General features: G+C 33.8%; 2 protein-coding genes across 4 annotated transcripts; both read left to right on the top strand.

The window, feature by feature from the left end:
* Positions 1 to 9,347: 9,347 nt before the first annotated feature.
* On the top strand, positions 9,348 to 15,152 carry LOC113871124 (GTP-binding protein OBGC, chloroplastic). 3 transcript variants are annotated; one of them, XR_003505759.1, is made up of 8 exons: positions 9,348 to 10,271; positions 10,658 to 10,931; positions 11,645 to 11,936; positions 12,042 to 12,201; positions 12,672 to 12,780; positions 13,091 to 13,229; positions 13,658 to 13,850; positions 14,011 to 15,152. XR_003505759.1 is itself a non-coding variant. In XM_027507934.1 (7 exons), exons 1-6 carry the CDS (start codon positions 9,436 to 9,438, stop codon positions 13,184 to 13,186), a joined length of 1,767 nt encoding a protein of 588 aa, XP_027363735.1. In that variant the 5' UTR covers positions 9,406 to 9,435; the 3' UTR covers positions 13,187 to 13,229; positions 14,011 to 14,224. The 3 variants fall into 3 exon arrangements, 1 of the variants encoding a protein (XP_027363735.1); XR_003505758.1 differs by having other exon boundaries at positions 9,373 to 10,271; positions 13,647 to 13,850; positions 14,011 to 14,579; XM_027507934.1 differs by lacking the exon at positions 13,658 to 13,850 and having other exon boundaries at positions 9,406 to 10,271; positions 14,011 to 14,224.
* Positions 15,153 to 20,378: 5,226 nt separating this feature from the next.
* On the top strand, positions 20,379 to 21,341 carry LOC113852141 (ethylene-responsive transcription factor ERF086-like). The gene has a single exon (XM_027482389.1). The coding sequence runs from the start codon at positions 20,379 to 20,381 to the stop codon at positions 21,339 to 21,341; it is 963 nt and encodes a 320-aa protein (XP_027338190.1).
* The last annotated feature ends 4,406 nt before the right edge of the window (positions 21,342 to 25,747 follow it).

Genomic DNA, 25,747 nt, shown 5'->3' with positions numbered 1-25,747 from the left:
AATATTTAAAAAGTCAAGAATTAAAATAAAAAAATATCTATAGCTAACTTCTAATAAGCTAACTTGGGATAACTTTTTTATTAGCTAACTTTTAAACAGTTAAAGTGATGAGTATCTTTGTTTCTTTAATTTTTATTGAATAACTCTAAATTTTTAAATAAGCTATAACTTTATAAATATATTATAAACTTGTATTATCACACACAATATAATTTAAATATGTTTTTAATTCTATATTTTTATGATATTTTAATTTTAATTCTTCAAATTTTTATTTTTATATTATTTTTTAAAACTCAACACTTTTAATTCTTATTAATAATCTGACTAATTAAGAGATTTTTGTATATAAATTTTTTATTGGATCACGCGTCACAATATCTAAATTTGTTAATTTTTTTTTAAAAAAGAAAAATAAGGAAGGAAACTAATTTTTTAAGGAATTAACATTAAAACATCATAAAAATGTAGAGATTAAAAACATTATGTATCCGTGTGAACTATGCATATTTGTTTTACAAATTTATTTTTGTTTAATATGTTTTTCATTTCATTTATTTTATATTTTACATAATAAAGGCATTTTATCTTGGTCGATCCTTGGTAGGACAGTTCAATTTGGCAAGGTAATAGCTTAATGGAGGTTTATCATAGCATCTTCTCTTGGCATGTGTAGCGACATCAGAAATAATTAATGTAATTCTTGCAAGAGTTGAAAGAGTTGGGTTTAAGAAGAAAATCATATTTTATGTGATATCCATCTATTACTGTTAATTAAAGAAGCTCCATCTTTTCCCTTTTCTTGATTTTGGTTTTAAATCCCGAATTTAAACAAAGTACATGGAATTCAGGGAAGAAAACAGAGAGTAGCCACAAATAATGTGAAATTGCATTCAAGGCTTGCAATTTAGCCTCTAGGGAGTAGATTTTTAGGGTTGTGTTCTTTTGTGCATATTCCACTTTGACTTCAAGTCTTTAACAAACGTTAAATGTGGTTTTATTTGCCCTCACCTATCTTATTAACTAAACCATTAATACTCATTGTACACGTGTAAGGATAGTTAGCAGGAATTCCGTTATAATTTCGCATATGAGAAGTTAGTTAGAAATTGACAAACTATAAATTGTTTTCATCTGTTGTAAGGAAAAAGTTTTGTTTTTAAAAAAGATTTTCTGTGTGAACTTCATTCTTTTTCTTCAATAAGTAATATTCAGAATTCATTATTTCATTGAGTTCCCTATTATCTTGTGAAATCTTCGAACACGTAGCTGTTCCTAGATTCACCTTATCAATGGTATCAGTGACTTTGTCTAGGACCTTCTTCAATGATAGATGCAACAAGAAGCCAGGCTGCGCAACGCGAATCGAAAAAGCGCATTGAATCAAAAATCAATCTGCGATTGGATGAAAGATTGATGGCGTTGGCGATGTTGATTCAGACGAATGTCCAGGAGGCTTGCAGGTTTCAATGGATCAATCAATTCAACATTCCTTCCAAGAAATGTGCCAGCACCTGATCGAATTGACAGCGACAAATAGAAGTGTTGTGAATGCGGGACGTAAAGATCATGCGAATAACAATTACTCGTGTGGCACTAGGTTAGCACGTATTGACTTTCCTAGGTTTAATGGAGATTTAGTAAATCAATGGATTTACCGATGTAATACATACTTTTCTATTGACGGTACTCCTGAGGATATCAAAGTACGTTTGACAGTTATTCATTTTGAAGGAAAAGCCCTCCTGTGGCATACAGCCTTTGTAAAAACGCTAGGTGTACATATTTTACCCAATTGGACTGAGTTTACTAAGATAGTAACTGATAGATTCAGAGATAACTGTGATGACCCTATGGCTTCTTTGATGAGGCTTCGACAGAAAGGATCAGTAGTTGAATACCATGAGGAATTTGACTCCCTAATCTCTAGGATGGATTTAACTGAAGATTATATGTTGGGTTGTTTCCTAGGAGGATTGAAAAAGGAAATTCAACTGATGGTGAGGATGTTTCAACCTCAGGATGTTCAGAAGGCTTTCACTTTGGCAAAATTATATGAATTCGCTGCTGCAAACAATTTTACCTCTAACCCATTTTCTAAACCAAGTAAGATATCACAACCTTCCAAATCCATATTACCTACCAACCCACCTAAACAACCAGCTAACCAAACTATACTCCCCAAGTACCAAACACAAACTAGTAAAAAGCTTACCCCAACCTACATGAATGAGAGAAGAGCCAAAGGGCTTTGTTACTTCTATGATGAGCCTTTTACCCCAGCCCATGCCCTTACCCATAAGAAACTCCAATTGCATATGTTGGAAGCGGATAATGATGACAGTAGTGAGATTGGTGATGATATTACAGTTTCCAACCTTGGTTCTGTGACTCCTATGTTGGACGACAGTTTGGACCTTCAAATTTCTGTAAATGCGTTGACAGGTGTGACTACTTTCAAGACCATGCAAGTGATTGGCTATTTTAAAAAGAGACCTCTGCACATACTTATTGATAGCGGGAGTACTAATAATTTCCTCGATGTTAACATGGCTAAGAAATTGGGCTGCTTAATTGAGGACGTTTGAAATTTAAGTGTGGCTGTTGCGGATGAGAATAAGGTAAAAATCTGCTCCGTAGTCAAATAATTCACTTGGACAATCCAACAAACCAACTTTGTCTCAGATATGTTACTGATTCTCTTGGGGTGTTGTGATTTAGTATTGGGAATTGAATGGTTAGTTACCTTAGGAAACATAACCTGGAATCTTGACAAACTATCAATGGAATTTTATATGGACAGAAAAAAGCTGGTTTTAAGAGGGGCTAATCCATCAGGTTTAACAACTATGAAGAAGAAATGGCTAAACAAGGTCTTGAATTTAGAACCTTAGTTGTCAATGTTGCACATTTGTGAGGGAGGTTAGGGAGTTTTTTCTTCCTTAACTACTCATGCTTCTGACACTATTGTACAGGAATGTATCGAAACTCTCTTATTACAGTTTGAAGATCTTTTTATGGAACCAACAGAATTACCTCTAAAGAGGCCTACGCATGATCATAAAATACCCCTGATACAAGGGGCAGATCCAGTGAATAAACGACCTTATAGATAAGCCAAACGTCAAAAAGATATAATTGACAAGTTAGTTAAGGACTAACTCAATAGTGGAGTTATTCAATACAACACCAGTCCTTATGCTAGCCCTATAGTTTTGGTTGGGAAAAAAGATGGTTCATGGAGGCTCTGTGTGGATTATAGGGAGCTTAATAAACAAACTATCAAGGACAGATTTCCAATTCCATTGGTGGATGACCTGCTGGATGAACTACATGGTTCAGTGGTGTTTTCAAATATCGATCTTCGGTCTGGTTATAACCAGGTAAGAATGGCTAAGAGTGACATTCACAAAACTGCTTTCAAGACACATGGGAAACACTTCGAATACTTGGTGATGCCTTTTGGCCTCACAAATCCACCAGCCACTTTTCAAGGGCTGATGAATGATGTCTTCAAGGATTACTTAAGGAAGTTTTTGTTAGTGTTCTTTGATGATATTTTAATATATAGCAGTAGTTTAGAGACGCATTTACAACATTTGCAACTAGTTTTACTTACTATGAGGTCCAATTCCTTGTATGCTAGAAGGAGCAAATGTTATTTTTGTGTTGAAAGGATGGAATACTTTGGCCATTTTATTTCAAGAGAAGGAGTTGCAACTGACCCTACTAAGGTCATAGCTGTCCAAAATTGGCCTCTACCTACCACTTTTAAACAGCTAAGGGGTTTTTTGGGACTTGCGAGGTATTACAGGAGATTTGTGCAAAACTATGGCTATATTGCTAGACCTCTAACCAACATGCTAAAAAAGGAGAATTTTCATTGGTCTCCTGAAGCATTAAATGCATTTCAAACGCTAAAAGCCAAATTGGTGGAAGCTCCAGTGTTGGCTTTGCCAGATTTTTCCAGGGTCTTTATTGTTGAAGTGGATGCTTCTAGTCATGGTCTTGGTGCTGTTTTAATGCAAGACCACCATCCTATTGCATTTATCAGCAGAGTTCTGAACTCTCAGCAACAGGCTTTGTCAATTTATGAAAAAAAGCTTTTGGCCGTGGTATTCGCTATGCAGAAGTAACAACATTACTTACTTAATACAAATTTCATTATTCGAACAGATTATCAGAGTTTAAAATACATACTCAACCAAACATTAACAATTGCTTTTCAATAGAGGTGGCTGGTCAAGTTGATGGAATTTGATTTCTCTATTGAGTTTAAGAGCAAGGGCATGAAAACGTGGCTGCTAATGCCTTATCAAGACAGGAACTTGTTGACTGTCAAGCCATCAACACTTGTGTACTTGAATCTGACTTGTATGACAATACAGTCGTGGACTAGTGATAGCACACTACAACAATTGATCACTGAAATTCAGGCCAATGTTGATTCATATAAACATTATGTTTGGCAGAACAATGAGCTACGAAGAAAAGGGAGGTTGGTTGTAGGGAAGGATTGCTGGATCAGAAAAGCTATATTTGATTAATTGCATGCTTCTGCTAGTGGAGGTCATTCAGGTAGAGATGCTACTTTGAGGAGAATGCAAGCTGTGGTTTATTGGAAAGGAATGACAAAAGATGTTAGGACCCTTGTAATGCAATGCAGCACTTGTCAGAAGTCTAAATATGATACAGCTGCCAGCCCGAGACTACTGCAGCCATTGCATATTCCAGGAAGAATTTGGCAGCATATCAATATAGATTTTATTGAAGGTCTCCTGGGATCATGTGGGAAGCAGGTTATATATGTGGTGGTGGATAGGTTGAGTAAAGCAACACACTTCATGGCACTTAAACATCCTTACACAGCTGATGTTGCTCAATGTTTCCTAGACAATGTGTTTAAGCTGCACGGTTTTCCTGAGTCAATAACAAGTGATAGAGACCCTGTGTTTGTGAGCCAATTCTGGAAAGATATGATGTCTTGTCAGGGTGTCCAAATAAACCTTTCTATTGCTTATCATCCTCAAACTGATGGACAAGCAAAAGTATTAAATAGGTGCTTGGAAACTTACCTTCGATGTATGTGTGCGGATGTTCCTCATGAGTGGTCAAAATGGTTGCCATTGGCTGAGTGGTGGTATAATACTACCTACCATTCTGCAATCAGAACCAACCTTTATGAAGTTGTGTATGGTCAACAGCCACCAGTGCACTTACCTTACCTTCCTGGGAAGTCTAGGGTTGATTTAGTGGATAAAAGCTTTCAGAAACGTAAAGAAATGTTGAAGGTGGTTAAATTTCATTTGAAAAGAGCTCAGGAACAAATGAAACAACTTGTTGACAAGCATAGATCTGATAGGCAATTTGAGGTTGGTGACTGGGTCTATGTGAAACTTCATGCTTATAGACAAATTTCTGTTGCATAATGGGTCAATGCTAAGTTGTCCCCAAAGTATTATGGTCCCTATACAATTCTGGATAAAATAGGTCCAATTGCTTATAGAATTCAACTACCAGCGGGATACAAGGTCCACAATGTCTTCCATGTATCCCAATTGAAGAAGCATGTTGGAGAGGTACCTATTTCCAGCAATTGTCCTGAAGTTTCTGATTCAATTGGGGGAGGATGAGAACCTTAATCCATCCTTAATAGAATGACTGTGAAGAGGGAAAATATGTCTGTCATCAAGGTTTTGGTCAAGTGGAAGCATCGGCTGCCAGAGGATGCCACATAGGAGTTTTATTATGACCTGAAGCAAAAGTTTCCTCATTTCAATCCTTGAGAACAAGGATTATTTTACAGGGGGAAATATTGATATAGGTGACTTGCGTCCAAGTCACTATATACGTGTAAAGGTAATTAGCAGGAATTCTGTTATAATTTCACGTATGAGAAGTTAGTTAGAAATTGACAAACTATAAATTGTTTTCATCCGTTGTACGAAAAAAGTTTTGTTTTTAAAAAAAGAATTTCTGTGTGAACTTCAATCTTGTTCTTCAATAAATTATTTTCATGTAATGGTAGTTAGCAGGAATTCCGTTATAATTTCACGTATGAGAAGTTAGTTAGAAATTAACAAACTATAAATTGTTTTTATATGTTGTAAGGAAAAAGTTTTATTTTAAAAAAAAAAATTGTGTACTTCAATCTTATTTTTCAATAAATTGTTTTCATGTAAGGGTAGTTAGCAGAAATTTCGTTATAATTTCACATATGAGAAGTTAGTTAAAAATTGACAAACTATAAATTGTTTTCATCTGTTGTAAGGAAAAAGTTTTGTTTTTAAAAAAGAATTTCTGTGTGAACTTCAATCTTGTTCTTCAATAAGTAATATTCGGAATTCATTCTTTCATTGAGTTTTCTATTGTCTTGTGAAATCTTCGAACACGTAGCTGTTCCTAGATTCACCTTATCATTTTCTCACCAAGGTATGTGATAATCAATCATCTTCCATAATATATGCAAAAAGCACCATCAGGTTACATTTTAAAACATCGATTTGATGAAAAATATTTCAACTTATTTCTCAGAATGTTGTGCTGCAAAACTTGAAGATCATCAATGAACGAAATTCATCAGAATTTATGATCTCTCACACACCACCCTTATGAATCACGATAACAACTTTTGAAGTGAATTATTCAAGGGGACTGAGAAGCAACTTTTGAAAATTATTATAACAAGTCATTCTTTCTTGTGTACTACACACAAAAAATCCATTTTTGTGTATCCCATCACTCACCATTAAGTAGTAGATGGATATAACCTATACATCGAAATGTTGAGAACAAGTTACTGATGATTGTTTCACAGCCCCCAATTGCTTCAACTGTAAATCTAAAAAGTGCTTTTCACACTCTGGATTCAAACAATTAAAGGAATCCTATAGGATCAAGTAAAATAATTTGTTAAAGTTTAAATTAGAATATCAGAGACTTGAACCTCAAACAAAACAGTAATAATAACTGAAAAACAATAGTCAATATACCTCAAATTTCACTAGAAACTTCAGCCAATGATGCAGAGAAACCTTGCTATTAAGCATAACTCAGAAAGCATTCTTGACAAAATACCACAGGTGATAAAGCAGTAAAGCACCAAATCCAAATATGGCAAAACATAACAGATGGCTCATGCACAAGTATCCATGATCACAACAACCCATTTGTTTCCGTTGTCAATTGCAACAATTCCTTCTAGTCTAAAAAAGTTGCAATTTTCCCTTTGAGCAATAAAGGAACCTTATATGATCAGGTGAGTAAAAAAAGAAATTGAGAAGCCTATACTATTAATCAGAAGTTAATCCGAAAAATAACACAGAAGCCACTTGCATGATTGTTATCTTGAAAGATTTTTTTTCTCTTTATACAGCTTCAACAACTGAGAAGCTTCCTCCTCAAAATAATTCACATATCTCTTCAAGAATGCCATTTCAGAAACTCTAAATGGTATGGCTGATTTAACATCCTTAATCAAACCTTTGGATTGAAGAAACTTCAAGACAAAAGCCCTAGGAATTACTCTTCTCTCCAAACTTAATGTAATTAGTAAAGGGTATTTGGCAAGCATAAGAGAGTCTCAACTCATATGGTTGACCCAAAACTCCATCATGACCTCAATTTTATCCCCAGATGCAAGCATGCACCATGGATTCATCATAAATGTTGAAAGGACAAGTTCTTCAGACCAACCCCATTTCTTATACAAACCAATCTTCTTATCCCACAAGGATTGTCTCACAAGCTTAGCACGTACTGCTAGAATAAACACTGTTTTGTAGGGTTTAATCCCCATTTCCTTTACTTCCTCCACCGCTTTCTTAAAGATTTTAGGATCTGCAATGACTGAATAAGACCAATAACGAAGCAACATTGCAACCTTCGAATGAGGGACCCCATCTTCAAGCAGCACTTCAATGTTGAGTACTAGGTTCTTGGAATGAACAATGCTAGGGCATGCTTTCACAGCGAGCATAGTGGATTGATCAGAAAGAAGGAAACTTTTGATGAAATCAAAATATGGGATTATGGATTTCTCCAAGCCAACGTACAATAAATATGAACAAGGTCTGAACTTGAAGCACCCTTTGAGATAAAGAACTCGAATTTTGGAAGAATGGTCTTATTGAGATTGTAAGTAAGCATGTTTGGGTAGGCTCGGATGATCCGAAGTAACTCGCTGTTTGAGAAGCCATGACTTCTGAACAAGGCGAGGATTGAGTCAGGGCCATCCGAGTTGACGAGGCGAAATCGGGCGGAGAGTTTGGAAGCTGTTTGTGAGGAGAAGCCACACGTATTGACGAGGTAGTTGAAGGTAAGAGAATGTTCTGTGGAAGAGGAAGTGAAAGATAGAAAAGGCTGAGGAAGAAAAGAGGACGGCGGGGAGATAGCAAAGATGGTGCTAAGGTTAGGGTTTCTGTTGAGGCAGAGCAATGCCCTGCAATAGTAACCCGACATGGGAATAGCGACTCAGGAGAGTAAAGAGTCGTTACTGTGATAAATTGCAACTGTAATAAACTTCCATAGTTTCAACTTGAGACGTGTTTATGATTCTTCTAATGTTTTTAAGAATACTGAGATTTATTGATATAAAATTAATATTAATAATTATTTTATATATAAGAGATATTAAACTCTTTTAATTATAGAGACTATAATATATTTTATCTTTATTAAATATTGTAATTTTCAATAAAAATATCTGTTAAAAATAAAACTCAAAATATTATTAATATTGGAGCAAATACTATTTAAAATAAAATATTTAAATAAATAATTTTTAAAATTAAAGATGGAAGTTAGTAAAACGAGCTATCATCTACACTTAGTATAGAGCTTTGTTGGGTTTGACAATTTTTTTTTTTTTTGGCTTTAAAATAGAAATCTAAATTTGGTCTAAATTGCATTTTAGGAGACTTAAATTGAGTGGTCCAATTTATTTTATGGACTCTAACTAAAGTAATATTTTTATAAAATAAAATATTTAACTTATAATTTAGTCTTTTTATAACTTAACAGGATAAAATGATTATTTTAGCTTATAAAAAATGAGTATTTTAAACCGTTAAGGGTCATCTGTTTAAGTTTTTTCATCAAAAAAATGTTTTTAAAATAATTACTTTTTTAGTTAAGATTAAAAAATTAAAATTTGAAAATAATTAAATTTTATCATTTAGAAACTATTTTAAATAACTTTTAAAAAACTAAAATTATAACCGTTCATTAAAATATAAAAATTTATAATTATAACTAAGAAATAACTTTTTTTTAATGAAATTTCTATTAAAAAAATCACTTTTTAAACGTTTTAAAAGCACATTGTTTTGCCCAATATTGATTGATATATTGGGTAATGAACACGTGTTGCCTTATCCCATTTTGATATTTTTTGTTGGGATATGATGTTGGGTTTCATTCTCCGCTGCGGCGAAAATGGCTTCCTCAGTGTCAGTGTGGTTCTCTCCCAACGCGCTCGCTCGCCCCAACACACGCAATCGCAATCGGAATAAAATCTCTAACCCTAAATTCAAGAACCCCGTTCTCTCCGGCGGCGAAGCCACCACCTACACTCGTCTCCCGCTCAAGCACGATTATTCATCTCCCTCTCCTCTTTCCTCTTCCGAAATCAAGCTCTCCGATTCAGCCCCACCCATTAAACACGAACAGCAGCAACAACAACTTGTTTTCGACGACAATGCGGGATCTGAAAGCGACGCCGAATACGAAACCTTTGAATCTTCGGACTTCGATGAAGAAGAAGAGTCTTTGAATTCTCCGAACACCGAGGGGGAGGTGAAGGAGAAGGGGGTGCCGGCGGTGATGCGGTGTTTCGACCGTGCGAAGATATACGTGAAGACCGGCGACGGGGGGAACGGCGTGGTGGCTTTCCGGCGGGAGAAGTACGTGCCGTTGGGGGGGCCGTCGGGGGGCGACGGAGGGAGAGGTGGTGACGTGTATGTTGAAGTTGATGGGTCAATGAACTCGCTTTTGCCGTTTCGGAATAGCGTGCATTTCCGGGCAGAGAGGGGGTCACACGGGCAGGGGAGTTTGCAGAGTGGGGCAAAGGGAGAAGATGTGGTGGTGAAGGTGCCTCCTGGAACAATCATTCGTGAGGCTTCTCAGGACAATGTGCTATTGGAGATGGTGTTTCCTGGACAGAGAGCATTGCTTTTGCCCGGTGGTCGAGGTGGCAGAGGGAATGCTTCCTTCAAGTCTGGGACTAATAAGGTTCCAAAGATTGCTGAGAATGGCGAACAGGGTCCTGAAATGTGAGTTCTTTTTTATTTTTTGAAAATATTAACAACTTGAAGTAGAAAATTTTTTCTAAGAAAGAATGCATTTATTATATCGAGAAATATCAAAATGTCATAAATGTTATATTTTCAAGAAAAGTTTGTTATTTAGATGGTTAAAATCAGCTGTAGCGGTACAGTATAACGAAACACTACTTTTTTATGCTTTTGTTGCATTCTCTTCATTGGTAGATCCTATATTGTTATCTAGCCACGTGTGAAGTGAAGGTTGCTGTTTGGTAACATAACACTTACTAGCACTTATTGTGTATTTTTGCCTTTTGAAAGAAGAAGAAAAGTTTGAGGTTGTTTGAGCATTTTGGAACTGCATGAGAATCTATAGAATGGTTGCTTTTGATCAGGTGGTTGGAGTTGGAGCTCAAGCTGGTTGCGGATGTTGGTATTGTTGGGGCTCCGAATGCGGGGAAAAGTACGCTTTTGAGTGTCGTTAGTGCTGCGAAGCCAGCGGTGGCTAATTATCCCTTTACGACACTGCTTCCCAATCTCGGTGTTGTTTCCTTTGACTATGATTCAACCATGGTGGTGGCAGACCTTCCAGGTCTACTTGAAGGGGCACACCGGGGTTTTGGTTTAGGTCATGAGTTTCTACGGCACACTGAAAGATGTTCTGCCCTGGTAGGAACTTTGATTCGAGATGATATCAATGCTTTGTTCTGCTTTATGAAGTTAGACATTCCTACCTTATATTTGTGAATCTTAACTCCGGAGGAGCTGTGTTCAATTGTTGAATTACTGCTCTGCTTTCCCCTCTTTTTCCTTTTCTAAAAAATGTATTTTAGGGCATTATTGACTATGTTTATAAAATATAATTCTTTTAGAGACACTTCAGTCATCTATATTTTGGCCATTCCAAATTTTTTACCCTACCTCTCTGCCTATGTCAGTTCTATTTAAAACAGTTTGAGTAAAATTACAACTTGTCTGCTTATTTGTGCTTCTAGAGTGTTTTATCATCTATTATCTTGCTTTGTGTTGTCTGCATGTCTATTTGGTATCTCTCTATATCAATCCATTTGTGTTCCATGAACTCAACCCATTCTGAATCTTTCCATGTATCTGAAATATCTTTATTTTGAATTCTACATTTTCAGTTGACGTAGACAATGATTGATCAATAGGTTATCCTATGATTTAAAGTTCAAAATTGTCCATCTATGTAGAATATATATTTATGATTTCTATTCTTTGTGTGAACCTTCCAATCTTGATGTATGATATTGTTAAGCATGCTATTTCAAAATATAACTAATTTGATATTTTTTATCTGCTTCTCCTTTTTTGAACCTTGAAAATTGCTGTTTAAATCAAGCCTATATATTGGGTTTTAGGTACATGTTGTTGATGGTTCATCACTACAGCCGGATCTTGAGTTTGATGCAGTTCGTCTAGAGCTCAAGCTGTTTAATCCTGAACTTTCTGAGAAGCCTTATATAGTTGCTTATAACAAAATGGATCTTCCAGAAGCATATGAAAATTGGGAATCCTTCAAAGAAAAGTTGCAATCTCGTGGGATCACACCCTTTTGTATGAGTGCTGTCAAAAAGGAAGGTACTCATGAAGTTATCTGTGCTGCTTACGAGCTGTTGCGTAAAAGTAAAGAAGACAGGGAGGAATTTGAAGGTTATAATTTGTTTTATTCTTATTCTATGTTTTATTGTTATGCAACCGGAATACTCTTTTTTCTCAAGTAAGTTTTTGCATTTGGACAAATTTGACCTGTTTCAGTTGGAAGAGATATGGTAAACTTGAACCATGTAGCTGATGCAGTACAGAAGCAACGGAATGCATCCATTAGTGATTTTGAGATTTTTCATGACAGCAATTCAAATATCTGGCATGTTGTTGGGTCTGGATTGCAACGATTTATACAGATGACAAATTGGCGGTAGGTTATATAGTAAAAATGAGATCATGAATACAATTCCTTTATGTGTGTGTGTACATAGAGAGAGAGAGAGAGACATACACACATATTATCTACAATGTGTCATTTTTCTTACATTTGAAACTTATTGAGATGTGACATAAATGTGTTGAACAAATTATACTGCATTCATGCTGTATTTGTTTACAAAACCATGTATGACCACTGATCAGGCTGGGGACATTTCTTCAGTTTCCTGAAGCTTCTTGCATAGATTTTCAAAAAAATCACTCTTAGAATCATAGAAAAGTTCATGGAAGAACCTTCTTTGTATAGTGTGAGAAAATATGAAGATTGGAAACTCCATCCTCCTTGTTATTGATACTTGACATGTGTGAAAAAAAAAAAAGCATTTTATGATATGCGTTATGCTTGAAATTGTAACACCTGTTCATGGCTAGTTTCATGGAGACTTGTGGATCTTTTAACAGGTACATTGATTCAGAGATAAGATTCCAACATGTTCTTGAAGCTTGTGGTGTGTATAAGTCTCTCATGAAACTTGGTGTAAAGGAAGGGGACACAGTAATTGTTGGAGAGGTGTGTCTTTTGTTTCTCTTCAGCATTTGTATTCATTGTAATCCATGCTAGCACAATGTATAATGATGTAAGCATATGGGTGATTTACTAAATGAAATTTAGTTGTCATTTACTGCTTCAAATTCCCTTTAAATGGTGTGTCATTAATTGTGCAACATTTTGACCCCTATTTTCTAACACCTAGAACAACCTGGAAACATCATCTGTCAGCAGGGAAATTTTTTTCCCCAATATATCCTTATGTGTTGCCTACATGAAGCTCTTCTCCAATTTTGCATACCCAATGACCATTTGTTCTGCTACTTATCAGATGAAGATGGTATGGCACGATTCCTATGACAATGCTGGTGCATCTAGGATGAAGAAAATGTCCACAGATTCAATTAAATGGCCTGAATGGAAGTAATGCCTCTCAGTTTCAGTGTCATGCATACTGCAACTGTGCATAGGTAAGGAGAACATTATTCTTACAATTGTTTTGTTCCTGCTATAATGGGTTTATTCCTGCTATCCCCGTGCAATTTGGCAACAATCTAATTGAATATAATAGTAGCTCTTGCCTTGGTTTCTCCTATTAGTGAGCGGATAATATTTTCCTTGATCATTTGTTCATATTGACACATATATCATATAAATGGAGGATTAAACTCTCTATCCTTCACTGATGAGGTTGTTGTTATGGCATTCTATTTTCATTTTGATTTATTTGTGTTTTGGATAAAATATTAAATGCCACTGCTGTAGTAGTTGACATTGACAAAATTTTCAAGCATTTACAGTTTAGCTTTTTGTGACTTCGTGAAATATCAAGATTATCAATTAGGCTGCCCAGCTTGAAATTATGTTTACTGCTCGTTGATGAACAGTGTTCATGTAGGAAGCAAATTCAATCATAATGAGGTGTTATAGAAGAGGATAGAAGTCATGAGAAGCTGCCTCAAAAAGAACAAGGTATTGCATGCGATTACATGATTGTCCTGTGATGGCATGATGCTGGGTGCATTTATAATTTCAAATTCTTCTATGTGAATAGAAGCGGTGTCTTCTTCAACAGCTCATGGCTGAGTTAGGTAAGATTCAGTCGTTGTGGTGCACATCTAACATTGTTTGTTGGCTTAAATTGGTTTTAAACAGATAACTAATTAACAGAAGAAAACGTGATTGCTTATGTAATTTTATATGATGCGTTATAAATCTTTGTGTATGATGTAAAATGTCTTCTTTTGACAGACCGCTCTCATGTGGATTGGATAATTTGATGGAATTGAAGTGAAGCTCAAATCTCAAGTTTCACGGGATGTCATCATAAAAGCGACTGGGTTGAGATTGTTATATTTTTTCTATAATGTATTTGTAGCTCGTTTTACTTGTTAATTATAACTATAATATGCTTGAGATATGATCCTTACATTATAGAGAAGAAAGATGTTAATAATTGTAGGTGAAAAATAGACCGGGATCCTCTCATGTTATTTTATGTTATTTTTCGCTTAAACGAAAATACAAAAATACGGAACATGACCCTCATACATGAGGGAATTTTTTCCGTGAAAAATCTGTGAACCACAGTAGACATCCTGTTTTTTGGGGTGTGATAGGCTCCTTTTTCTTTCTGCAATGCACAAGTGTGCTAAACAATCCCCTTTCCGACACGTAATTATCAATGTCTATAGGTCACATCATAAGCTTATAGGGCTAGCCCATCGCATGGTTCATGTTTATCATTTGTCAGAAACCTATGTGTAATGACTTTGAAGTGGTTCTATTTTTACCCCTAATCTATGTTCACTTTATAGATGCAATTACCTTAGTATCTTAACGTTCCCTGAGATAGTAGTGTTTTAATTTTTACATTTGTTGTTGATTCACAATGTTTTGACTTTCCTGACTAGTGTGGTTTGTAAATCTGAAGAGCTACTGTTGAAGCTGAACTATATTTTTGTGTTACCAGAATTTCCAAACAGGATACTTGAATCACGGTAAAATTGGTACCAAAACTAAGATGATGATCTTCCCGGGATTGAGTTTGCAATGGAATGATAGCTGAGAAGGACCAGTTTCTCAGTCCTCCCCTGTCTTCAGCATGCCCGTGCAATCTTATTCGATTTGGCAAAGTAATAATAATGGAAATGACAAGTAGACGTACAAAAAATCTTACATTCCTCATATATGTTAATTTGGAAAAGTCACCATCAAACGAGAGGTAAAATTGGACGATTTATGAAAGGTGGTAAAAAAGAGTGTCATATGTGCCTCAACTTCGTAGATTATCTAAGTTGCTTATGTGATATTGTTTTAATATCTACTTATGTGACTCATAAAAAAAGCAAGTTAAATTTTTTTTTTGTGAGAATAAGAATTTCTTTATTTTTCTACCTCTTGAAAACTTACTAGTACATGCTGTTATTTGAACAACATAACTTTTGTGGTTATGAATAGGGATGTCCAAATAGTAATTGGCTCGTTGGTAATTGCTGTGACACTAATGTATAGGAACTATTCCAATTAGAACACCTTAACAATTATCTTTGCCAATTGTCAGGGATTAATATTTGGTTCTTCCTTTAGAAGGATCGTCGGCTTTCTACCTCTGCCCTTGTTGGTTTGAACTAAACTGTGAATTTATATTCTCATCTCTCGATAAATATTTAAATTATATATTTTTTACATTACCTTAATGCATTGCTTTCCTTTTTATATAAAGCTTGTGTATAATTGTTTAATTTAAATTTTGTGTGTGTGTGTGTGTTTTAATGTGAATTAGTTTCTTCGAGATAATTTTCTGTCCTTCTAAATGTTTTTGAAAATTATTGACCACTTGTTTAAACCTCGACTATTGAGTGAAGTTTTAAAGTATATATATATATATATATATATTACTTTAAGACTTTTACTATTATTCTACTCAAAATATATAACATTTTTACTCTTAGGAATGTGGTCGGTCACATTTATTTGTAGGTCTAAGGATTAATAACATTTATATATAACTTGGTTTTGAGTATTTTGGGTTAGATTTAATCTTGAATTTAAATAAAAGGAAGTCTTGATAATATTTTCAACTTTAACCAAATTTTGATCTAATGTTGAGTCAAGTTAGATTTATTTTCAAAATATAAGTTAGCTAGTTTGAATTGGGCAAAATATATACTCTCTCAGGCTGTTTTATAAGAAACAAGTAAATAATTTATCAAGATTAATAAAAAGTAGTTATATATTATAAATTTGTAGCATATTTTAACAATTATTTTTTCTAAGAAATTATAGAGTAATTTTTTTTATTAAAAACTACAAAATTTAATGTCATTACATATATTGATAACACTAAACATTACAATTTTTAATAAAAATATTATATTTATATTCTTATGTTTTGCAATGTTGCACAAAGTAAAAAAAAAATATTTAAAAATATTCATAATAAATAATAATCAAATTAGTAACATATACATTAAATGAATGAATATACTTACTCATATAGATAATAAATGAGTGTCTTGATAATATAAATATCGTAATAAATATGAGTATAATTTTTTTTTAATAATTAATGCATATAAGTATTTTTTTTATATTTTAAGAAAAACTATTGATAATTATTTCTTATAAATAAGATCTAAGGAAAGGAAGCAATTTTTTTATATTAGTGTATGTCAATTTATAGTCTATTAACCAATTGACTAGAGCAAATTTATCGTTGATTATTTTTATCTTTCTCATTCTTTTCTTTGCCATTCACCTTCACCCTTATTCTAACAAATATAATTTGTCAGAACTTGTTCTGCGAACATCTTTATTTATAGCTTCACCAATCCTTTATTCCTCTAAAATGAAACAACTTCAATCTCATGAGATTGGGAAGAAAGGTTCATATTTCTAATAATTCATCATTCTCTTCTCTTATCCCTTTCTTCTATTTAATTTCCTTAGCACACTAAGTTAAATATATGACAGGATGTCATTCTTACGTGTTTTGTGGTGGTCACGAACGCGGTTACAACATAGCTAGGAACATTCATTAACCAAATAAAGCACAAAAAAGCATGAGTAAAAGCAAAAAGACCAGATTGTGTTGTGATGTTTGGTTGCAAAGTGGGAGGACACAAGTGTGTATATGAACAGAGAGGAGCTGAAGTTCAAGCTGCTAAAGGTAACATGGGCAAGTTTGAACCAAAAGTTGGTTACCAAAACATTTGTCACTTAAACTCCATCAGTCTATTTTTCGTCAAAAGGTCCAACTAAACATACTTATCTTTATCCCTAAATGCCGGAGGACCTCTAACAATTATAAAAAAAGTGTGAGCCAGTTTTGGAGTATGTGCAAAATTCTCCTCTAACCATAAAAGTTGCATGAGAAAGAGATATTCTAAATGTTTTCATATTTATATAAAAAAACATTATGCTTCATTTTAATTAAAATATTATTCAATCAAGAATCAATAATTACTTAAGTAAATGAAGTAACAAGTTAAATTGTATAAAACATGAAAAAGATTTCCAATTCCCAAAACACTTAAATTAAAAATACAATACAATGAACTAAAAAAGTATTCAGAAGTATAGAGAGAGGGAGAAAACTATTTCCTGTGCTTTCTTTGGCTATTTCGAAACAAACACATATATTTAGGGATATGTAAAGTACCTTATCAAAATGTACTCCTCTGCCAACCCAACTAAATTCACATCTTTTGAGATGTGCCCTGAATAACCTTTCTTCTTACTAAATGGTAAGTTCCAAAACTTTACATAAGAATCCAATCATATCAAATATATTGAGAAAAGAATGGAGCTCATCTTGACTATTAATTTACACTTGTATGCTTAAAATTAGCTCCTCTCAAAAAAAAAATCCTTGTAAACTCCTTGTTTGTGTGTTTAATTAAACTGTTTTTTCCCTGTGCGTTGAGTTAGCAAACAGCTAAAGCTCTTAAGGCCAGAAGAAAACTCCATGCAAGAATCCTTAATTTTCAATTTAAATGGTGAAAAATGTTAACCTCAATAAAAACTTTTACAACCTCAACTTAATAACAATAAGATTTTATTAGAATAAAATGCATTCATCACACTTTTTGTAACTTTAATATAAAAATTACATTTTTAATTAAAAAAATATTACTTTTAAACACTTAAACTGAATTTTAAAAACTGAATATTTTGAAAATTTTCTTGTCTTGGCACAGGAGCAGCATTAATACTAATAATCTTACCCTTCAACATGGGGGCCCAATTGGAGCTAACATATCTGTATCTTTCGGCTGTTTGAAACCTTTAGTGGAAGGGTCAAGGGTCTTAGAGTCAAAACCCAAATGATTTCTTAATCAAACAACTGTTATTGAGCCTCTTCTGATCTCTCTCATTTTGGTCTACTGTTTGAATACTTTTTTAATTCCACTGTCTACAAAATTCAGTGGGTTCACTGCAAGTTTACTTGAGCCAACATGCTATTACTAATGACACAGCATTGCGTGGCATTGGGGAAAATGCTGAAAACAACAAAACGGCTTGACCCTTTTGATATGATTAGTGGCATGCTATTTCCAATGCTATATAGAATGATTTTGCAGGCTAATTAAAGAGAGTAAAATTATACTATATGAGCCGTGAATCAATAAAATCATGGCCCACTAAAGCTTTTGTTTTGTGGGGCGGTTTAGTCCACTTCAATTCGCATGCTTCGGTTTAAGCTTTTTGGTGTCCTTTTTGACTACCCTTTTTTCCTATTGGCTTTTGGAGATCAGTACTCATGTAGTACCACACTTTGTTGAAAATTGCTCAAATGAAATATACCTTGAAGGCAATTTGCAGGGAACATGTATGCAAGCATGTTATGTTATCTATTTTGTGCCGAGAGCCATTTTCTCACATTTACATGCCAGCCCTTAAATGCTCTCTACATGGTATGGTTACAATGTTGTCTACCTGTCCTAGTCCAAAGTTCAGAGATAAGTGCCACTAAAATTTGATTAAAATCTTTATGATTATAAAAAAAAAGTGTTAATGAACATTCTAGAATGCAAAATTGGATTTGTGCTTGTAAGATCCAAAACACGACCATAATAATAAAGTTGTAAACGAAACTGAAAACTACACATTGTTTTTCCCATGAAGGAGATAATTACAGAAAATTTTGATCTTTTATGATTGAGTTGCTTCACTTGTTTCACCCTCTTTCCTGAACTAACTTCACTGCTGAACAAGACATGAATCGAAAATTCTGCCCAAGATATACAACACACTAGAATTGAAAATTTTACCATTGGATTGGGAAGTAGCAAACAAAACTAAGAATTTAACAAGTGGGCCTACCAAAAGATAACCTTTTCTATGTTTGTATTCTAGAGTGGGTTGTTTCCATGACTCAAGACAGGGAAGACTCATACAGTATCTAATTCTTGAATAATTTTCATTCTGGTCAGAGATAATTTTAACTGCTACCTTTGAAAATTATGAAGCAAACAAGAGCTTTAGATGTAATCGGTTGATTATTTTGCATAAAAGGTCTCACATGTGCCTATTACATGCAACTTGTGAGCAACATGCTAATATAATGTACCTCCAAATTCAAAGGTTAGAGACTCTCTAGTAATATACAGACAAATAATGTATTCGTTTTCCTTTTCTGGTCTTCCCCGGGATACATCAGTCCTGGCACTAGCAGAAAATTATAGGTGAAGATTTTATGCTATATTTATTTATACATTTATAACAAATAGCAATGATAGTTTATAGGGTCAAGCCTTTTTCTTTTGATGTGTACAAGTATATGTCTTTTTCACTATTGTCTCCTGTATTGAAAACAACAAAATAGAGTTGAACAGGAAAAGTTCGATGTAGTTTGTTGATTAACTTGGCCTTTACACATGAACTGATACACGTAAAGATTCAATTTTGACAATCCTAATCAAATCTCAATACCTTGCATGGACCAGATGCAATAATTGGCTCACTAAGCTTTACATTATTCACTGAGTTCCAAGACTGAGGTAATAGATCTATCTATAGGTTAATGCGGTAAACCAATTATTATGTTTATTACTAAGACACAGAAAACACATTTTAAATGTCATTTGAACTATGAAAAAAGTCACTGTTGCAAAGGGGGGAAAAAACTCAAATGCAATTTATGGAGCTCCATTTAAAATTTTTTGACAAGTGAAGGGAATCTTTATTTTCACTATTCAGTTTAACTATGAAGTGAATCGGATGGAGGGCTAAAGATCTAAAAGAAACTAGCATCAGTCCCGTGCAAAAACACAGGAAAAGAGAAAAAAAAAATCTCTATTTAAAACCGTCCAGCATTTGCATAATAGTAATAACCAAAATCTTATTGGTTGAGAGGGTAAAAAAGTTAATAAAAAAATTGACATGTGACAGAAATTTGGACAGGTTTACTATTTATTGAGACAATAAAAAGATTTAATTAAAGGTAGGTGAAAAGGGGAAAACGGTTTTCATAAAAATGACATATGCAAAATCTCCTTTTGCTTCTCTCATGATCAAGTCACTGTCTTTAAATGACTTCACAGAACTCCACCCGTTTCATATTCTCTTCTATGCTCTCACCTCATCAAACACATTTTCTTTCCATATTCCAAGCCATGTCCACCTCTAGAACCTCAAATGCTTCCCTCAAAGGATATGAGTCCAACCAAAACCAAATGAACCAATCACTTCTTCAACGCAATATATCTCCTTCTAGTGATAGAAGAAGCCGTGGAAAGCAATCAGAACCTGGAAGGTTTCTTGGAGTTAGAAGACGCCCTTGGGGTAGATATGCTGCTGAAATCAGAAACCCCACAACCAAAGAAAGACATTGGCTTGGAACATTTGACACTGCTCATGAAGCAGCTCTTGCTTATGACAGAGCTGCTCTGTCCATGAAAGGATCACAAGCAAAAACCAACTTCATATATTCTCAAGACATCAATTTTCACAATGTTCTCTCACCCATGCATGCTCAACCTCTCTTACCATCTTCACACTTTTTCACTAACACACACACCACACAACCAACCCATCAAAATAGCTTGTCTCAACTGGATACTATTACTTCCCACGTTGAAAATAACATGGGTAGTGAAACTAGTGCATATGGATCACCTCAAGATGATAATTTTTTCTTCTCTAGTGACTCTAACTCAGGCTATTTGGAATGCATTGTTCCTGGTAATTGTTTCAGGAAGAAGGGCAATGCTAGTGCTTCAAGTGACCAAAAGGGTAGCCACGTTAACACAAACTCCATGCAAGTTCAGTCACATTTTGACAACACTGCATTCACTCAAGAAGGCTTGAACATGCAAACAACAGTGGCATCTAACTTTGCAGATTTTTCTTACTCAGGATTGTGTGATAATCAGCAATCATGGGATTACAATTCCAATGAACTTGCAGCTATGTTTAACATTCCATCATCAAGGGTTGATGATGGGTGCATGGATACATTGTGTTCCATCACAGATAGTCCAAGCTATGGACTAATGACTCAGGTTGTTTCTTCAACAACCTGTTCTCCATCACTTCCTCCTTCTGGGGATGTTGACTTGGGATACTCATTCTTCTGAGCTATATATTGTTGAGGTCAGATAAAATTTGTTAAGGGGTGCCTTACACTTAGTGCACTTGCATGCACTCAGCATGTCTGTGTCTGCCTGCAACTTTGGTCTTGGAAGTAGAAGCTCTTTCTTTTAGTAATGTAATTACCATATTACACACATGAGGTGAGCTCTTTTTGGTTCTAAGATGTAGAAAAATGCTTCAATGTCACTGTCAGTTCTCTCTTTCTTCATATCAAGGGAAGTGATTTTTGTAATATTCTTGCCCTTGTTATTACGATGAAAAATGTTAAGGTGGATGGTTTTAAGCTTTCAAAAGTGGTAGAATTTTGTTCAAAATGTAAATATTTATTATATATAAAAGTATAATAAATATATTTTTTAATAAAATATATTATTTTTGTATGCTAAAAGTTAGTTCTAAAAACTAATATAACAAGTCTGTGTTATTATTATTGCCATAAGATATATTTCATTCAAACTATATAATTCCAGTAAAGAAAGATCTATTAAGAAAAAAAAATATTTAAGGGCAAATGTTTATTGTGTAAAAAATAACCTTATTAATTTATAAATACCTTATGTTTCTTCATAAAGATTCATTTTGTTTCAAATAATGTACTCTATTAAAGTGACATATTTCAATGGATACTATTTCATAAATAGTTTTGTCATTTCAATTTATAATTTCTACGAAGAATCATTTTATTCTTATTTGTGTCTTATGTGAATTGTCATGTCATTTCATTAACGTCTATTCATATTCATTCTTATGTTTTAAAAATTTGTCTTACCATATATTTAACGTCTATTAATATAAAAAAAATATAACTAATTTATATGAAATATTAATTTATTGGATTAAGTTAAAACAACTCTTCAATTAAAATGATGCAAAACAACTTTTCAAATAAAATAAAATATAAATCTTCATTTTAAATAAAATAAGATAAGTTTTTTAATTTAATTGAAGCGAAACAACTCTTCAACTTAAATTGAATAAAAAACTCTCTATGTTTTAAAAATATCTTACATCTAATTTATAGAGAAGATTCATAATCATACGTTTATCAGGTAGTGTAAAATTTTCAAGGCTTTCTCAATCGAAAGCACGCAAGCCAGAGAATCTTGTGCCTCCGTTGACTAAACAAGTGGCTAGAAGTAAATTTTACTTGCCATACTGGACTTTCTCTCTATCTTTCATTTAATGTTTTGCTATTTTTATCAACTCTATCATGTGAAGCCAAATTTGACATCACATAACTATGTCAAGATTTGTTAGCAACTAAATCTCTTTGTCTGCTAACCATTAGCTTTAATCATATATAAATTCAACTAATTTACCCGATTACAAAAATAGGTTATGCTCATTAGTTCTTTTTAGGATCCGTTAATCAGTATTTTATACTCAATAAAGAAAATTAATATTCCTATTAATGCAAAAGCCAACGATCTAATTATAACTGTGCAAAACCTCCTTCGTTAATTAAAGATTTGCCACAACTTTCATTATTATGAATCTAGGAAGATATTTTGACATGGACTCCGACTTAGCTTAGAAAAGTTTGAAAAATGAAATTTTTTGAGAAAAAGACAAATCAAGGCCTTCCCCATGCTTTCATCAGTATCTTTATGGAGAGAAAAGTGAAAGAAAAAAAAACTCTGTTAAAAAAATAATTGATAAACGTGTTCAAGATAGTTGTTGTCCGATTAAGATCAAATTAAGCGAGACACGTAGATAAATTAAGCATGAAGCGCTGAAAGATCACAAAATATCCGTCTGTTGAGTATTTCTTTGGGAATAAGTATTTTTAGGAAACAATCTTTATATATTTTAAAATTTCTTTCAGCTGGTTGATAAAAATAAATATTATGTCTTTAAAATAAGTTGAATGACTCTAAAACCTACTTTGACCATGATGAAATTTGAGTTGACTGAAAGTGTGTTGCATAAGGATTTTACTCAGAATTACAAGTATAGCTAAGACTTAAAATACAGTTCCTCGTGAGGTACCCACTCCTATTATTTAACGAGGAATATATTTTCCTTTTTTCTTTAATCATATTTTATTTTTCTTTACTGTGTTTCTTTTCTCTTTCCCAACGTTCTGAGCTACGACGGTGTGGGCGATTTTTTAAAACAGCACTGTCTTTTAATTTAGGCACGTTTTTTAACTTCAAAATTTAGAGACAGCCATTCGTAAACTTAATAACGGCTGTGTGTTATAATGTTGTCGTTTCTTAACTTTGAAAACTTTGACAACGGCAGGTCCTTAACTTAGACATAGACGTGTAGTTATACATATACTCGTGTTCCTGAGTAATTTTTATTAAATTTAATTAATAAGTTTTACAACTATCATAAAGAATTCTTATATAATTAAAATATGACTTCTTTTACTATGATTATATTATGTTATTTATAACTTTCATAATTTTTTTAACTTATATTAATAAATTTCGTAATCAAATATATGATATAAACTCTTATGCAATATAAATGTGTTAAATAAATATTTAATTAAGTTGTTATTCAAACATATCTTTAGTACAAAGAACTTCTCGAACACACAGCAGTTTGAAGGATTAGTCTTCCTTATCTAACCTTCAATGTATCCCAGGAAAAAGTAAAAACAACGGCAACTCAATAACACTAACGACGATGACACTCCGAACACCAACTTCAGGCAAAGCAACAGTTTTGTAGTAAAAGACACTAGGTTCTGAAAGTGGGGAGATTCTTACATTCACTATCATCTGGTTGAAAACTTGGGATTTCGCTGCAGAAATTTGATGTGCAATTTTATTTTATTGTGTCACATGCTAATTGTATGTTGGTCCCAATGGCAGATCTTTTCAAGTGACAGGGGAGTCATGTTGCATATTATATATATATTTGTAAGTCTACATAACGATAAAGAAAAGGAACTAAGCATGCTCAAAAGCAGTCCACAACGCACAACAATTAATAAACAGGCCACCAACTTACACAACAAAATAAATCTTATCCTGCTACACGTGATTAACTACATGGATCACACGAGTACAGTCGTTAAACTCGATCAATAAATAAACAGGCCAACATAAAAACGTAAGACACAAAGATTAGCATGCACAAGTTGGCACTTATCAAGCTCTTTATAACCTTACCTAAATATTTAGAACAGTCAGACCCTTAGGCAAAAAACGATCATTACGCGCTTCTCCATCTGAGTAGTAAATACAGACAAACTTAGCAGTAATGTAAAGCGCACAATGCCATGGACAGCAAGTATGGTGGATGCTGAAATCTGTATTGCACTAATGTCATTGTTCTCTACCATTTTGGGTAAAATTTAAGGTTTTTGGTATCTTGTAAATTTGTCAATTCCCTATGTGCACCAATCTGTTTTGAAACAACACCAATCTGATCTAACTTTGCTACTTTGAACTTATAAAATCATAAGCCTTTCATTGCAGGGTCATTTTTTTTGTGGTCGGGTATGTTTAGGTGTTAGTATCCGAGGTTGAAACTAGCATGCACCTTTCTTCTAGAATAATGCTAATGTGAAGGATGGATGCATCATTTTGGAGTATAGTCTCACTCATTATTTTTATTTTTATCTTTTTGCCAATAAAATAATGTCGACTCCTCTAAACTATTTGTTTGAGCTCCGCCATTGGTTGGTCCAGTGCAATATACACAAGGACTTGACGTGAAAGTGGCTATTCCAATGGAAGCCGCAAGGCATGCTAACCCCTTTTCACTTGAGCAAAGTGATACTCTATATATAATACAAGCATCTTACAACAAAATATCAAATTCGGTCAAGGGGGGATGGGGTGATAAAAAAACAAAAAATCCCCTCAAAAAATTACCAGATCTCACATCAAAGCTTGATCAGGTAAACTGAGAAAAGGAGAAAAAAGGTTATTAGACATTCAGATGTGTTAATTTAAATCTGTTAACTTCATATATGTATTTTGCAATAAATTTAAGTTCCAAGTCAAGCTTTTCATTGCCACAAAATCACTGCGTATCTAAATCCATACAAGATAGCAATGTGAAGCCTCATTGTAGTCTCCTGATTACTTCTCTTCACAGTAAACCCTTACCAGCAGGGGAAACTATTGAATAGGACTTTCAAAGCAGAAATGGAAATTTTTTCCCAAATCAAAAAAGGGTTCAGGTGAAGAGACATAAAACAAGGTCAAAGAAAGTTTGGACAGAACGCTCTCATATCAAAAAAGATTGAAGCATAAATAAGCACAACAAACTCCAAAATTTGGAGATGTGGAAGTGCACATGCACAATGGGCTTGCCGACTCTTTAGGAGTTATTGAAAAGCAAGGTGGTCGTATGGGTTGCTAAAATTCTCAAGGTTGGCCATGGTTTATTCAAGATCAAAGCGATGGCCACAAAAAGATTATATGAA

The sequence above is a fragment of the Abrus precatorius genome, unplaced genomic scaffold (genome assembly GCF_003935025.1).
Source record: "Abrus precatorius isolate BTA unplaced genomic scaffold, Abrus_2018 Scaffold10, whole genome shotgun sequence".
NCBI classification, from domain to species: Eukaryota; Viridiplantae; Streptophyta; class Magnoliopsida; order Fabales; family Fabaceae; genus Abrus; species Abrus precatorius.
The sequence above is the reverse complement of the archived record's forward strand: the minus strand, read 5'-3'. Positions and strand labels throughout refer to the sequence as shown.

Excerpts from the sequence above, each read along its gene's own strand:
- LOC113871124 (XM_027507934.1), top strand. The coding sequence starts at position 9,436 with ATGGCTTCCTCAGTGTCAGTGTGGTTCTCTCCCAACGCGCTCGCTCGC. Across the intron at positions 10,932-11,644 it reads CTGAAAGATGTTCTGCCCTG|GTACATGTTGTTGATGGTTC; the intron begins GTAGGAACTTTG and ends ATTGGGTTTTAG. Across the intron at positions 12,202-12,671 it reads ATACAGATGACAAATTGGCG|GTACATTGATTCAGAGATAA; the intron begins GTAGGTTATATA and ends ATCTTTTAACAG.
- LOC113852141 (XM_027482389.1), top strand. The coding sequence starts at position 20,379 with ATGTCCACCTCTAGAACCTCAAATGCTTCCCTCAAAGGATATGAGTCC.